At 37.9% G+C, this 17,545-nt stretch overlaps 1 protein-coding gene and 1 pseudogene across 5 annotated transcripts in view; one reads left to right on the forward strand and one right to left on the reverse strand.

The window, feature by feature from the left end:
* The window catches only part of LOC129526019 (basic proline-rich protein-like), a 328,162-nt pseudogene that overhangs the window by 91,118 nt on the left and 219,499 nt on the right, over positions 1-17,545 (forward strand).
* Positions 1-17,545, reverse strand: part of CORO1C (coronin 1C) — an 84,592-nt gene that overhangs the window by 23,397 nt on the left and 43,650 nt on the right. For all 5 annotated transcript variants that reach the window (XM_019038806.4, XM_063694288.1, XM_063694287.1 and 2 more), the window contains one exon: positions 7,792-7,914. In XM_019038806.4, coding sequence (XP_018894351.1) covers positions 7,792-7,914 — 123 coding nt within the window. The remainder of the gene's footprint in view (positions 1-7,791; positions 7,915-17,545) is intronic.

Raw genomic sequence — 17,545 nt, forward strand, 5'->3', positions numbered from 1 at the left:
ATAAGAGGGATAAAAGCATAAGAGAGGCTACATAAAAGCCAGGCTAGGAAATATTAGAAAGCAAGGCACCATGTTTCTGAACACTATCTGAAGATGTCAGAGACGGAGTTCTGTGAAATTAGAGCAGCTATCTGAACCAAGCCACCATTTAAAAAGCTTGGGAAAATTAAATCCACATAAAAATAAGCAAGAAAAAAAAATCAAGGTTGAACTCCAAAATTACTGTCAGAAAAAAAGAAAATAAGACACAGAATAAGATCCCTTTAGACAATATAAGACTGCTAAAAAGACATGCTCAAAAGAGATAAAAACTACATTATAGTGATTCAAAATAAGAAAACAATATATAAAACATTATAAATCAGAACTTGAAAAACTCAAAAAACAAAGTGACAGACATCAAGAAAAAAATTAGAAATAAATGAAGACAAACCAAGACAGAACACAAGCGCAAATAAACACAACAAATAATGCCCCCAAAAGAAATAAAAGGAAAAGAGCAAAATAATAATAATAATAATAAAGTCTAAAAAAAAAGAACAAAAAAAAAAAGGTTTGGGGCCTGGCATGGTGGCTCACACGTGTAATCCCAACACTTTGGAAGGCCAAGGTGGGAGGAATGCTTGAGGCCACAACTTAGAGGCCAGCCTGGACAACATTGTGAGAAACCTCGTCTCTACAAAAAAATAGAAAATTAGCTCGGCATGGTGGTGAGTGCCTGTGGTTGCAGCTACTCGGAAGGTTGAGGTGGGAGGATTGCTTGGGCCCAGGAGGTCAAGGCATGATCGTGCCACTGTACTCCAGCCTGGGTGACAGAGCAAGACCTTGTCTCAAAAAAAGAAAGAAAAGGAGTGGGGGGAGGAAAAGAAAAGAGGTTTGGAGAGAAACTGACAATGACTAAAGAGAAGTAAAGAAGACAAAGCATATGGATAACAGTAGCTTCTGATAAAGAAAACCAAAGCAAAGGAACAGAAAAAAAAATTAAAAACTGTAATGCAAGAAAAAAAAGACTGGAAACTATATATTGAAAGAGTATATCATGGTATCTAGAGATACCAACTCAGAATGACCAACAATCTTCTAGTAAAATTAACTATATTTGAAGAAAAAAAATCTTATGAACATTTAGGCAAAAAGAGCATATGATTTATAAAGGAAAGGAAATTAGATTATAATCTGACTTTGACAGCAACACCTATGCCAAAAGAAAATGGAATAAGGTATTTAGTTACTCAAGGAAAAACTGTGAGTCAATAATTTTATTTATTTATTTATTTAGAGACAGGATTGGTCTCACTCTGTTAACCAGGCTGTAGCACAGTGGCACGATCACGGCTCAATGCAGCCTTGATCTTCCAGGTCCAAGAGGTCCTCCCACCTCAGCCTCCCAAGCAGCTGGGACCACAGGCACTCACCACCACACCCAGCTAATTTTTTATTTTTTGTAGACACGGGGTTTCACCATGTTGCCCAGGCTGGTCTTGAACTCCTGGGCTCAAACCGTCCACCTGCCTCGGCCTCCCAAATTGCTGGAATTACAGGTGTGAGGCACTGTCCCTGCCCAATAATTTTATATTCAGAGAAACTCACTTTCAAGTAAAAAGATCACAGAAAACTTATTATCAGTATACAAGAACTCAGAGAATATTGTTCCCACTCCTTCTTAAGGAATCCACCCAAGAACAAGCTTCGGATGATCCAAATGCCTGGTGCAAGATTGACACAATGATTGATGGAGTGTACTTCAATGTAGTTACTCACAGAACCAAGGGAGGAGAGACTGCCGAATGTAACAGCTATGTGGTCTTGAAAATACAGAATACATCATTTTTAAATGGAGGGATAATAGACATAGCATGGGTTTTAAAAAGTTGTTTAGTTTTTCAACTAAAGTCGTTTAGTTTTTTAACGATTTTCAGTATCATGGTATGGTGGTGGTATTAGTATTTTCACTCTGAGACTATTACATGTATAACGTGAAAAGACAAATGAGATAGATCAGGATGTTCTAATTCTCCTTCTGTATCCCTAAGACCCTGCATTCTCTGTGTGAAAGAAAGGAGATGGAGATGTAATTAACATTAAAGAGGTTAGGTAAATACAGGCATACCTCATTTTATTGCACTTCACAGATATTGTGGTGGTGTTTTTGTTTTGTTTTGTTTTTTTTTAACAAATTGAAGCTTTTTATCAACCCTAAGGCAAGTCTATCTGCACCATTTTTCCAACAGCGTATGTTCACTGTATCTGTGTCACATTTTGGCAATTCTTGCAGGATTTCAAACTTTTTTGTTATTACTGTATCTGTTACAGTGATCAGTAATGTCTGATGTTACTACTGTAATTGTTTCGGGGCACTATGAACTGCACTCATATAAGACAGTGAACTTCATCGATAAACACTGTGTGTTTTCTCATTGTTCCACCACCTGCTCTTCCTGTATTCCTGTCTCTTCCTCTCCTTGGGCCTCCCTATTACCTGAGACATAACAACATTGAAATTAGGCCAATTAATAACCCTAAATGACCTTTAAGTGTTTGAGTGAAAGGAAGAGTTGCACATTTCTCACTTTAAATAAAAAATTAGAAATGATTAAGCTTAGTGAGGAAGCCATGTCGAAAGCTGAAACAGGCCAAAAGCTAAGCGCCTCTTAAGCCAGTTAGCCAAGTTGTGAATGCAAAAGAAAAGTTCAGGAAATTAAAAGTGCTACTCCAGTGAACACATGAATGATAAAAAAGCAAAAACAGCCTTGTTTTAGTGGTCTGGATAGAAATACAAACCAGCCACAAGATTCCCTTAAGCCAAAGCCTAATCCAGAGCAAAGTCCTAACTCTCTTCAATTCCATGGAGGCTGACAGAGGTGAAGAAGCTGCAGAAGAAAAGTTGGAAAGTAGCAGAGGTTAGTTCATGAGGTTAACGAAAGACGCCATCTCCATTATATGAAAGTACAAGGGGAAGCAGCAAGTGCTGATGGAGAAGCTGCAGCAAGTTATCCAGAAGGTCTGGATAAGATCATTGATGAAGGTGGCTACACTAAACAACACATTTTCAGTGTAGATGAAACAGCCTTCTACTGAAAGAAGATGCCATCTAGAACTTTCATGGCTAGAGAGGAGAAGTCAATGCCTGGCTTCAAAGCTTCAAAAGATGAGCTGCCTGTCTTGTTAGAGGCTCACGCAGCTGCTGACTTTAAGTCGACGCCAATGCTCATTTACCGCACCAAAAATCCTAGGGCCCTTAAGAATTATGCTAAATCATTAGGAGATATACCTAATGCTAAATGACGAGTTAATGGGTGCAGCACACCAGCATGGCACATGTATACATATGTAACTAACCTGCACATTGTGCACATGTACCCTAAAACTTAAAGTATAATAATAATAAAATAAAAAATAAATAAAGAAAGAATTATGCTAAATCTACTCTATGTTCTAGAAATGGGAAAAAAAGCATGAATAACAGCACATCTGTTTACTGCATGGTTTACTGAATATTTTAAGCCCACCATTGAGAACCACCGATCAGGAAAAAAAAGATTCCTTACAAAATATTACTGCTTACCAACAATGCACCTTATCACCCAAGACCTCTGATGAAAATGTACAAGGAGATTAACGTTGTTTTCACCTGCTAACATCAATTCTGCAGCCCTTGGAACAAGGAATCATTTTGACTTTCAAATCTTATTATTTAAGAAATACACTTCATAAGGCTACAGCTACCACTGATCGTGATTCCCCTGATGGATCTGGGCAAAGTGAATTAAAAACCTTCTGGGCTGGGCACGGTGGCTCACACCTTTGGGAGGCCAAGGCGGGCGGATCGCGAGATCAGGAGATGGAGACCAACCTGGCTAACATGGTGAAACACCGTCTCTATTAAAAATACAAAAAATTAGCCGGGCATGGTGGCACATGACTGTAGTCCCAGCTACTAGGGAGGCTGAGGCAGGAGAATCGCTTGAACCCAGGAGGCGGAGGTTGCCGTGAGCCGAGATCGTACCACTGCGCTCCAGCCTGGGCGACAGAGCGAGACTCCGTCTCAATTAAAAAAAAAAAAAAAAAAAAAAACCTTCTGGAAAGGATTCACCATTTTAGGTGACATTAAGAAAATTCATGATTCATGGAAGGAGTTCAAAATATCAACATTTGAGGAGTTCAAGACTTTGGTGGAAGAAGTAACTGTAGATATGGTGGAAATAGAGAACTAGAGAATAAAAAGTGGAGCCTGAAGATGTGAGTGAATTGCTGCAATCTCATGATAAAACTTGAACAGATGAGGAGTTGTTCCTTATGGATAAGCAAAGAAAATGGTCTCTTGAGATGGAATGTACTCCTGGTAACGATGCTGTGAACACTGTTGAAATGACAACAAAACATTTAGAATATTACTTACATAAACGTAGTTGATAAGGCAGCAAAAGGGTTTGAGAGGACTGACTCCAATTTTGAAAGAAGTTCTATGGCAGGTAAAATGCTATCAAACAGCATCACATGCTACAGAGAAAGCTTTTGTGAGAGGCCAAGTCAATCAGTATGACAAACTTTATTGTCGTGGCCTCATCCAGCCCAACCTTCAGCAACCACCACCCTCATCAGTCAGCAGCCATCAACACTGAGGGGAAACCCTCCACAGCAAAAAGATTACACTCTCTTTGGTAATACAGTATTTTTAAATGTATGTATGTATGTATATATATATATATATATATATATATTTAGACATAATGCTACTGCATACTTAATAGATATAATTTTCCCTTAAAATAAACCAGGACTTCCGAAAGAAATGGCTTGGGCAGGGATGTCCAAAGTGAGCCTGAAACACCTCAACATATCACATAGCAAGGAATCTATCTATCAAAGACTATGAGGGTCATTTCAAAAGGACTCAGAAATCTTGAAGAGGTTTCCATGGGAAAAGGCGAGAAAGCCGGCTTTGAGATAAGAATTATAATGGATTGAACCCATCAAATATGTTCAAATCCATAATTTCAAAATGAAAAGAACGGAGAAAAAAAAAACCCTAATTTGTCACCTTCTGAGGATGACAGAGAATCAATTCATTATCTTGAGAACTAGGTAAATAAAACGAAAGAATCAAGCATTTATCCTGCTTTCCTAAATGAACTATACTATTTGATAACTAAATAGTAAGTAAGTGAGGACATTATCTTATAAAATTTTACCAGCTAAAAATTGAAAACAAAATGACAGAATTTACTGTCACCATATTGCGACCCCTAGTGAATGACTGGATATAGGCACAGAATACACAAATGGAAAAAGAATGAAACCCAGACACTGTGACATCATGTGCTTCCTAGCGTATGGAAGAACATAATGCGAACAATATAGTCTTGCCAAAAGGACAGAACCTGAATCTGACCGCACTTCAGGTTCCAGCTGCCAATTTGCAGGAAATTCAGAGGACAGAGGAGCAAGTTGAACTGCAACATGAGGGTACAATCAGCAAAATCCAGACGGTTGAAAAGCACAGGTCAAAGGTCAGGGCTTCTGAATAGATAAATTGTAGGGAAAAGAAAATGATGAAGGAGGAATCTTTAGATTAAGACTTAAAAGACTATATATCAAGTTTTTAAAACTGGCAAGACCAATCTAGAGTCTAGAGGTTTACACCTGAGTGATTACCACTACAAAGAAAGGCAAGGAAATGAGTATTACAAAAGTCAGGAGAGTGGTTACTTTGAGAGGCAGGAGGGGTGTTGTGACTGGGATGGGGCACATGGAGAAGTCTGAGGAGGTTGGGAAAGTTCTACTTTTTGACATGGAAGGTGGTTACATGGTGTTCGCTATGTCATAAATCACTTAACTCCCTGAGTCTGCTTTTTCACTTAACTATTTGGTGTGTTTTTCTGTTTTATAATACACACTATTTTTTTTAAAGGATAACATGACCAGTAATGCTAGAGACAGGGAGAGCCAGAGATGGATCAAATCTGCTTCTTCAAAAGAGGTTCAGACTCTCCGTTTAAGATTCTGCCATCAGAGTTAGGCGCGGTGGCTCGTGCCTGTAATCCCAGCACTTTGGGAGGCTGAGGCGGGGGGATCACTTGAGGTCAGGAGTTTGAGACCAGCCTGGCCAACATGATGAAACTCCGTTTCTACTAAAAACATAAAAATTAGCCAGGCATGGTGGCGCAGGGCTGTAATCCCAGCTACTCGGAAGGCTGAGGCAGGAGAATCGCTTGAACCTGGGAGGTAGAGGTTGCAGTGAGCTGAGATCACGCCATTATACTCCAACCTGGGTGACAAAGTGAGACTCCATCCCAAAAAAAAAAAAAAAAATTCTGGCATCAGGTCTAAACGATATTCCTTTCTCTTAACAAAATGCGTCCATAGCCATTAAAATGATCAATTTAGCAAGGCACATTAAACAGAACAATTCCCTTTCACAGCAGCGTATTTCCTTAATATGCTTTGGCTGCCAAAATTATGAGATCACAGGAGGAGACATTCCCAGCCAAAAGCCCATGAGGAAAAGCGGGTAAATGTTTAAATGACACAGTTCAGGAATTAATTTGTGTTTATGTAAAATAATTTTAATTAATAAAGCTTTCCAAACAATGTTTCAGTCCACAGTCAATAGAGAGGAAAATAAAAGTAGCATGGTTCTCCAGTGCTGACATGTGTGAGACTACCTGACATGTGCGAGACTGCTTACAAATTAATTAGAGACCATCTTCCCTTATTTCAGGGGCAGCAGTACTCCCATTTGTGCTTATGCCTAACCTTTTCAACCCACTTTGGGCTAGCATTAAAAACTGATCCAAACCAATAATCACATTTTAAAGTTAAAAATCATAACTAAGGACAAGAAATCATATTTAAAAGTATTCCAAAGCCTTGTTTCACACATAACCTGCTTTTAGAAACTAAAGGAGGGAATGTAAAGTACTTAATTCACCTTTCACGTTTTTTGTTTGTATATCTTTATGAAAAGGACTTTCTTAACCAGGGTCCACTGGACAGAACACAGTTCTGCCATTAGCTTGGAAACAAGCAACTGCAAAAACTCTTTTACCACCTGTGACATATCCCATTTTATCTGCATAACTCTGGCATCTTACGTCACTGTCTTGTACAGTCTGTGCCAGCAGTTTCAGTTTTTTCTCTCCTTTTGGGGCGAGGGGAAATTCATGTGGTCAAATGGCATTACAGAATTACTGAAAAGTCACTTTACTTTCCCTAAAATCTTCCAACAGAGAACATGTCAACTGTCAATAAGCACATACACAAACACACTCACAGAAAAGACTGTAATCCCAGCACTTTGGGAGGCCGAGGCAGGCAGATCACTTGAGGTCAGGAGTTCGAGACCAGACTGGTCAACATGGTGAAACCTCGTCTCTATTAAAAATACAAAAATTAGCCAGGTGTGGTAGCAGATGCCTGTAATCCCAGTTACTCGGGAGGCTGAGGCAGGAGAATCACTTGAACCCGGGAGACGGAGGTTACAGTGAGCCGAGATCATGCCACTGCACTCCAGCCTGGGTGACAGAGCAAGACTCCATCTCAAAAAAAAAAAAAAAGAAAGACACAGCAGACACTGCAGTACAACCTTTTTGATTTAAGGGCTTGTTGAAAGGATTATCTGTAATTAAATTTAAACGTAGTAAATTATTGTAAAATCCAACAGACAGTCAAAACTGCTATAACTTTCTGCTTTTCAAGCCTCTATACATACACACACACCCACACACATGCTTTTGAAAGCAGTAGGTGAGTCTCACCGGCCTGTGTGCACACAACACCCTGGGAGCTTACCATGACCGTGCAGTCCTCTGAACCGCTGGCAATGACCTGATCGTTATGTGGGCACCAGTCTATGTCCAGCACTGGTCCTGTGTGGCCACATACTGTAGGGTAAGATTTGTCAATTCGACCAGTCTGAAAGAAGAGAGAAACAAACCTATTATGTAGCATCAACACCACAGACGTTATACATTTTCTCAGGCCCATTTCTCATTTATTACCTCCACCCAAAACTCTCAATTTTCTAGATATGATGACATCGTATAGTCAATATCAACTTTCACTTCTAGAAAAAGCCACTACCAAGGACATGCGATCAAATTACAAGAATCCAAATCCCTAGAACCAAAAAGATGTAACCAACTGCACTAGCAGACATAGCAAAAGAGAATATGAAAGTCTTTTTGTCAAAATACAATTCTAAATAGCCAAATTGTAAATTAAAAGGATGTTCCATGGCTTAAAAAAAAAAAAAAAAAAAACCCTAAAACTTAGTATTATTCAAAATGTTAATACAATAAGACAATATCCTCCAATATATAAATTACCAGTTCTGGAAATGAATGGCACTATTAAAATGTAAAGGCCAGGCGCGGTGGCTCACGCCTATAATCCCAGCACTTTGGGAGGCTGAGGCAGGTGGATCATGAGGTCAGGAGATCCTGGCCAACATGGTGAAACCCCGCCTCTACTAAAAATACAAAAATTAGCTGGTCGTGGTGGTGTGCGCCTGTAGTCCCAGCTACTTGGGAGGCTGAGGCAGGAGTATCACTTGAACCCGGTAGGCAGAGGTTGCAGTGAGCCGAGATCGTGCCACTACACTCCAGCCTGGCGACAGAGCGAGACTCTGTCTCAAAAAAAAAAAAAAAAAGAAAGAAACAAGAAAAAAGAAAAAAAAAAGAAATTTAAAAAGTTAAAGTTAAAAAAAAAAAAGAAAAGCTTTAGCCATCATTAGGGCCTAAAGAGCCTACTACATTTTAATGTCTCAGTCTCTCTGCTATCCTCAATCAAGAGAAATGCCAGCCAGCCAATCTAGTTAACACCAACTTAGACCTCACCCATTAGCCAGTTCCACATCTGATTAAGAATAAAATGCTTAATGTTGGTCATAAATAGCTACCACAATTTGCTGATGTCACACATTTGAATCTAGCAAACCAACCAGGGTTATCAGACCAATTTTGTGTCAACTAAGACAACTGCTATTGTTAACAACGGGTATATGAAAGTGGTTTCCTTTTTAAAATAGCTTAATGCCAGTCCACGCTGAAGCTGTGTATGCTCTAAGAGCAGGTGCACAGAAAGGAATCACTGCAACGTACGGCTTAATCTATTTTTTGTTGTTTTTGCTCTTATATGGCAAATCATCCCAACACTGGAGCAGGCTTCTTAGCAATTTTTCAAGAACAGAAATTTCTAGGATTTCTCCAATTTGACTTGACTGTGCAAATCTCCAGGGAAGCAGAACGTTAATGTGTAAAGACCACAGGCTCTGGAATAAGACAGGTAAGGGTTCAAATCCAGGCTCTACTGATTAAACAGGTGACTTTAGACAAGTCATGTAATCTCTCTAAGCTTCACCTCATTCATCATCTGTAACATAGTTAACAATGATACTTATTAACTCCCACAATTACTGTAAGGATTAAATGAGAGAACACTTTTAGGTAAATCACAATTCAGTATTACAATTATCTGTAAAATATGTAAAAAATTTAACCACAGTATCTGGAATAAAATATCCCATAAAAGCTGTCACATTATTAGTTCTTCTAGTACAATAATTTACTCCATCATTAAGAATTAACAAATATGTGTTGTGAACTTTTATGGACCAGACATTGTGCTGAGTGCTGGAGATACAGACGTGAACAAGGCAGTCCTGTCCTGGCTAAATGTGGAGCCCAGTGAGAGGAGAGAGACACTTAAACAGCCAATTATGGTGCCACATAGGAACATAGAAGGAAGACATTCAAGCAGGTTTGTGGGGTCACAGTCTCTGAAGAGGTTTTCTTCTGGGAAAGGTAAGTTCTAAGTTGAGGCCTGAATATGGCCCTGTTTACAGACCTAAGGCCTAGGTTTCTTCACGTTCCTCCACTTTCCCTTGCAACTCAGTTTGGATCTTCCAAAACGCATCACCAAAAAAGGACTTCAAAAAAGGAAATTCCAATGAACACCATATCATATAGAATCTGGGTGTCACAGGAAGGAGCCACACAGTTCATTTACAGGCAGCAAAGCATAAATGGTTGAGAACCAGACTGCCCAGAGTGTAGTCATGGTTCTGCCATCTTCTAGCTGTGAAGTCCTAGCCAAATTACTCCATCCCTCAACCTCAGTTCCTCATCTATAAAACTAGAATGTTTAACAGTTTATTCCTTAAGAGCTGATGTGAGGACTAAATGAGACAATCAAGGTAAAAAACTTGGTACTGTCCCAGCACTTGAAGTACTCAATAAACATTACCCGAAATTTAACAAATGCTGGAATCTACCACATTTCTGATGGTGTCTCTCTACTTAAAGAACGACCAGCTACTAGGTCTAAGCCACGTGGTTTTGCTTATCTTATTGCATTCTCACAAAAATCATGCAGGTAAGATGGAGATTTCACTTGCATCCTTGAGTTACTACCCCAGGTAATATTGTTGCTTAAGCTGATGGTACTGGGATCACAGGTGTTCATCCTATTTTACATAATTATTAAACTATAGATATAGTAACTCTTTTGAATGTGTGCTCTCTTTCTCCTTCCTTTCTCTCTCTCTCTCTCTTGTTCTTGTCTCACGTTGCCTAGGCTGGAATGCTGTGGCCATTCACAGGCACAATCATAGCTTACTCCTGGCCTCAAGAGATCCTCCTACCTCAGCCTCCTACATAGCTGGAACTATAGGTGTGTGCCACCATGCGTGGCTTGAATGTGTGATATTTCATAACTTAAAACATCCTAAGGCTGGAAGGCCAGAATGAAGTTTGACACACATTTAAATAGACAAACCAAAAGGAGAGAATTAAAAGAATGGAACAGAGGCAAAAATTAAAGAGATAATGTCTGAGAATTTTTCAGGTTCAATTAAATGCATAAGTCTTTAGATTTAAGATGCACAAATCCCACCTCCGGCAGTATAAGTGAAAACAAATTCTTATCTATTCATATCCTAGTGCAATTTAGAACACCTAAAACAAAGAGAAGATCCCAGAAGCAACAACAGAGAAAGGACAGATTACCTACTGACAGAGTAATTAGACTGATTGTGAGCAGATTTCTCAGAAGCAATCAGAGAAACAAAAAAATGGAAAACATCTTGGAAATGCTAAGAAAAACCACCATCCTTGTATTCCATACCCAGAAAAACTATCATTCAAGAATGATGACAAGAAAAAAGCAAACAAAAGGCACCGCAGACAAAAAGAGACAGAATTTACTATGGGTAAACCCTTGTTCAAAAAATTAAATTCTTAGATTTGTCTCAAAGAATTGCTATATTAATTTTGAAGAATTAAGTTTAAGGACTCATTTCAGGAAAAGAAAGTAAAGTAGAAAGGTATAGCAAAACAACAGTGAGCAAATAAATAAATAAAGCAAATACAAACAGGTACTATGTAAAACAGTACTAATAATACCTACTTGGAGTACAGATTTTAAAAAGACAGAAACAAAACATTAGACAACAATACCATTTAAGGTAAAAGGCATATGATCAGACTTAAAAATTGACTAATTTTAGACTTTAAATAAAGATATCCAAATGCAGAGTAAATACTAAAAGGAAAGAGAGAGAATGTATAATTTCTGGGGGTGGGTGGGGGTGGAGGTGTACTAGAATAGCTAGAATTTAAAAACTGGCTCAATCCAATAGAAAGAGAAAATAAAAAGAAAAAAAGGACCAAAGAAAGTACGAATGCAACTCATGAAAAGCAGAGACAAATTTTTTAAGAAAAAAAAGCATGAAAACTAGAAAGCACAAAGATGGTGGAAATAAAACCAACTATAAATCACGATTTGTAGTAAATGCAAGATTAAGCTCACTAGATAAGACAAGGCCTCTCAGATTAGATTATATCCAGCTACACATATTTTAAAAAATTAATGGCACCAAAAGGCAAATAAAGGAGGGCGGCATATTAAAAAGTATACCTGGTAGTTAATACCAGAACAAACAGACTTTAAGGTGAAATGCACTATTAGCGATTAATGTCACTATCTGACATCTAAAGAAACAATTCACTGGAAAGTTATATTGCCACTATAAACTGTAATTCATCTAACCATACAATTTCAAAATAATTAAGGCAAACGTTGACAGAACTTGAAGAAGAAAATGACAAAGTCATAATCGTAAGAGATGTCAACAAAGATTTAAGAAATTAAACAGACAAAATTAATATGAATACAGAAGATTTTATAAAAATTAACAACTTTGATCTAATGAATATATATAACCTCGTACCTAACATTTAAAAATACACTTTTTTCAAACATACATTAAACATTAATTTGTTTTAAATTATCAATTAGGAGACCACAAAGCAAATCTCAAAAAATACCAAGGAGTCAATAGCAGGTAGAGCATGTTCTGAGTATAATGCAATACAATTAAAAATTAATAGAAAAATAAACCAAAAATCTCCAGTACATTTGAAAATATTTTAATTTACTAAATAATTGTTTTTTAAAAATCACAATGGATAACAGAATAAAAGTTAAAACTGAGCAATACACAACATATCCAAATGTGCAAGATACAACTAAAACAGATCTTAGTGAAAAATGGACAGTCTTAAATGCATATAGTAGAAAAGACTGAAAATTAATGCATTGAGTTGCTACCTTGAGAAGTTAGAAAATGAACAGAGTACATTCAAAGAATGTAAAATTATTAGAAAAGATGCCAGGTACAGTGGCTCATGCCTGTAATCCCAGCATTTTGGACCAAGGCCAAGGCAGGCAGATCATGAGGTTAGGAGTTCGGGACCAGCCTGACCAACATAGTGAAACCCCATCTCTACTAAAAATACAAAAACTTAGCCAGGCATGGTGGTGGGTGCCTGTAATTCCAGCTACTCAGGAGGCTGAGGCAGGAGAATTGCTTGAACCTGGGAGGCAGAGGTTGCAGTGAGCTGAGATCGCACCATTGCACTCCAGTCCGGGCAACAGTGCAAGACTCTGTCTCAAAAAAAAAAAAAAAAAAAAAAAAGGAAGAAAAGAAGTCAGTGGAAAAAAAATAAATAACAAAATAAATAACAAAATCAACTAAACTGGATAGATCAGGAAAAGAGATAAGGCACAAATGAATACCAATAATTTTAAAAGGGACATAACTTACAAATAAAGTAGAAATTTACAGAGTATGAAAACACTAGGGATAACATTTGACAATATATATAAAATTGAATAATCTAGATGAAATACACAATCTCACAGAAGTAAAAGTAACATCAAAAGATTTTCAAGAATAAATAAATGTAAATTAGATCCATAACCATAAAAGATCAGTAGTATAACTCTACCCATCACCACCTCCCAATATATCAATCAATCAGCAAACACCAAAAAACACTAGGCCCAGATGGTTTTACAGGTGAGTGTCACCAAATATTCAAGGAAGAGATCATTTCAAACAAAGCTTTCCAGAGAACAGAAAAAAGAAAAGTGCCACTGAATTCATCATATAAGGAACACCTTGATACAAAGGACAGTATAAGGGAGAAAAATTGAAGCCTATATGACTTATAAATACTGATGCAAAGCTCCTCACAAACAGCAACAAAAGCAAACCAAATTCAGCAGTGTGAGTTGTTCTTTAAAAATGTAAATGAACAGACAAGTTACAAAGTGCAAGAAGAGGTATGCAACATACATACCTAACAAAATCAACAACCAAACAGAACCATGGGCAAATTACACGAGCAGAGAACTCACAGCGAAGAAAATCTGAAGACGCAATAGATGTGTGAAAAGATACTTCAATCTCACTGATAATTAGAGAACTGCAAATTAAAACAACATGGTCACATTTTATACTCATCAAAACTGGTGAAAATGTAAAAGTCTAAATATAAGTGCTGACAAGGATGTCAGGAAAGAGGAACTCATAAACTGCTTACAGAACACCTTGTTACAATTCCTTTCAAGAGCAATTTGGTAACAGGTAGAGGTGAGGAAGTCCAGCCCAGCAATGCCACTTCTAGGTGGTCTGGGTGAGAGAGATGCTCCCATATCTTGTACAAGAGGAATATTTATTGCCACATTGTTGGAAATAGTGGCAAAAGCAGAAGCAATTTCACTGTCCTTCAGTATGGGAATACATATTTACATAAAAGTTTAAGGCACACGAAATAAAAGTACATGTTACAGATAAACATATATGTAATAAAAATGTGATACATATTTGAAGAAAAGATTACCTCTGGGGAAGGAGAAAATAAATAAGAATGGTATTCTACCTGTATCTGTTATGCTTTATTACTTTTTTCAAAAAGGGGAGATATGAAACAAATATGGCAAAATATTAACATCTGTTTAATCTTGTGAGTACATGTGTGTCCTATTATTTTGATACATCTTATTTTGAAAAAAAGAATTTAAAATATAATAAAGTTAAGAAATACACCAATGCATTATTATTAAATTTGCATTAAAATTTTTTTTTACTTCCAAGGAAAAAAGCTTTTCTACCTGAATTGTTTTGTTTTACATCAGGGTCTTTGCATTCCTAGGCTCTGCCCAGGAAACCACATTTGGCATCCTTGATGGCCAACTATAGTACTGAGCTCTGAACTTCCAAGAACACCAAATGATTTTTTCCAATCTGGGCTAAGAAGCGCTTTTGTTCAAACACAAAGCAATTTTGAGGGGAATCTGGAAGTACTAGCACTAGTTGTTCTTAATTACATATTAAGAAGCTTCTTACTAAATGACTTCTTTTTTGAAGTTAAAATTAAATAACCCTGGCTAAAAGTTAATAGCTATTCACCAGTATTCTTCAGTCAAGATATCTGAGAATAATAATAAGCATTACTGCCATTCCCAGCTCAGCCCCAATAAATCCACAGCCTGAAAGTACTAGAGCTCAACATTTTCTCTGGAACCTGAATGTCACTGAAAGAGCAACTGCCAGCTATTTCTGTCCTTTCTATCAAAACAAATAATAACAATGGCTAACACTTTTTAAGTACTTAAATTACAAGCTAGGAACTATCTGAAGACCTTGATAACTTTGTCCTCATGACAACCTTTAAGATGTGGGAACCTTATTACCCTATTTTCCAAATAAAGAAACTGAGGCACAGAGAAAGTCAAGAAGCAAAGATCTAAAATATCACTGACCAACCATACTAGATTTGGATAGGGAAAGAAAATTTCCACCATGCCATGGGTTGTAAAAAAAAGGCACACAAGTAATGTTAAAAATTATTGGCAATTGGCCATCAGAAACACAGAGTTAATAAAAAATGATATTCTACAAGCAGCTGCTTCCTCTGGTTGTGATGTCATCATAAATCCTTAAATAAAACAGAGAAAGTAGTATTCTACTGTGGCACAAGAGAAAAGCAATTGACTAAATATCTGACAGTGATAAAAGAACAAAAATGTGAAGAGAGTATGGGGGTAGATGGCATTTTAAAGGTACACTGATTATTTGGCATGCTGGATGTTCACAAACACATAGTCAAGTATCAGCTATCCTGCTTTCAAGGGCTTACACCTCTAAGTATCTTCTTACTCATAATGAAATCAAAACAAAAGCACAACAACATATTTCACCAAATCAGCATACGTTACTAAAAATGCAAAGCTGGGCACTTACAAACTGCTGAGGGCTCCAGTTCATGGAGATTAAAGGAAACCATACTAATAACGGCCTTATATGGTAAAGATGAGGAAACATCATTCTGAAAGACATTTTGCACTAGGATCTAATAAGAACACAATTCTCATTCGTCTGCACGACACATACTCATTTATCATGTAGTGAACAAACCAAAGAATCCATGTATAATTAGCTAGATTGTGAGGGGCCATTCAGAAAGACATCCACCACATGTCATGGTGACAACACAGTTTACCTGAACCTCTAAGCAGCAAATTTAAATGAATGCAGAGGCTGAAAGGAAGATGTGCAAGAACTAAAGCCAGCTTTTAGATATCTTTTTAAACTAAAAAATGAATTATTTAAGAAACTCCCACCAATCTTCTAAGGCTTAGAGATAGAAAAACTTCACTTTACTAACAGATCAGTCCACTATTTCACTAGGGATAAATCACCTCTGTTGCTTAATCTAGAATATTACTACTTTTCTGGCATGAAATTGAAGTAGTTTAGCTGAAAATGTAATAGCCATTAGACTCCTTGCTTTAAATAAATTTTGATTCATTGATTACTTTCTAGTCCCAATCACATGCCATAGGATAGCTTTTGTTATACCTTTCTAGCTAAAACTCCAAATGACTGGGATTACTAGCATGTCAACCCAACAGGTGGCAAAAATGGCCAGCACCAAGTTTCCCAAAGGCTCTGCTCCAGAGCCAGTTCATAAACTCACGGGACATTGGTGAAATAGGTCAGGACACTGGCCTACAGACATTATTATCTGAAAGATCCAGTACAGCCTGCCCAGAGCCAAGCAACATGAGCCGAAAGGAAAATTCAGCTTCCAAAGCATGTATACAGCTGGCACAAGGGAGAGGTATAATGGCACAATTTCCACGTGGCTGGCCAGAGCTGAGGGTGATGTCTTATGAGCATGTTCCAGCCAGCAACCTTCACTGTGGCAGAAACTGTCCCAGATACAAGCACTATCATTTGCTTTGGGGAAAACACTTAAAAATCTTAAAGTAGCTACAACACAGCCAAGTTCCTGGAGACTGATACTTCAACTAAACCCACAGAGTTAGGCAACATTTCCTCCAATGGGCATTTTGCGGGGAGAAGGTGAATGAAAATCAAAATGTAAGCGTCAGTAAAAATATAACTTTATCAAATTGCTATAAAAGGAAAGTTCAATAACTTAAATGACTTAGCAAAAAACATTCCTCTTTAGGCACACTAAATTCAACATAAACCTTAAGAAATCCGGCGAAACCCTGTCCCTACAAATATAAAAATTAGTCAGGTGTAGTGGTGTGCACCTGTAGTCCCAGCTACTTGGGAGGCTGAGGTGGGAGGATCACCTGAGCCCAGGAGGTCAAGGCTACAGTGAACTATGATCGCACCACTGCACTCCAGCCTGGGTGACAGAGTAAGACCCTGTTTCAAAAAAATAATAATAAGGCCAGGTGCAGTGGCTCATGCCTGTAATCTCAGCACTTTGGGAGGCTGAGGCGGGCAGATCACTTGAGGTCAGGAGTTCGAGACCAGCCTGGCCAACATGATGAAACTCCATCTTTACGAAAATTACAAAAATTAGCTGTGCTTGATGGTGTGTGCCTATAGTCCCAGCTACTCAGGAGGCTGAGGCACGAGAATCGCCTGAACCTGGGAGGCAGAGGTTTCAGTGAGCCAAGATCACGCCAGTGTACTCCAGCCTGGGTGACAGCGAGACTCTGTCTCAATAATAATAATAACAATTTAATTAAAATTAAAAAAAGAAAAAAGAAGAAATGATATTGCTTAGCTGTAAGGGCACTTCCTATCAATCTTACTGGAAAATCACAACAGCTTCCACTTATTAACAATGTATCCCCTCTGACCCTTTTTTTTTTGAGACGGAGTCTCACTCTGTCACCCAGGCTGGAGTGCAGTGGTGCAATCTCAGCTCACTGC

This window comes from Gorilla gorilla, chromosome 10 (assembly GCF_029281585.2).
Source record: "Gorilla gorilla gorilla isolate KB3781 chromosome 10, NHGRI_mGorGor1-v2.1_pri, whole genome shotgun sequence".
Lineage (NCBI taxonomy): Eukaryota > Metazoa > Chordata > Mammalia > Primates > Hominidae > Gorilla > Gorilla gorilla.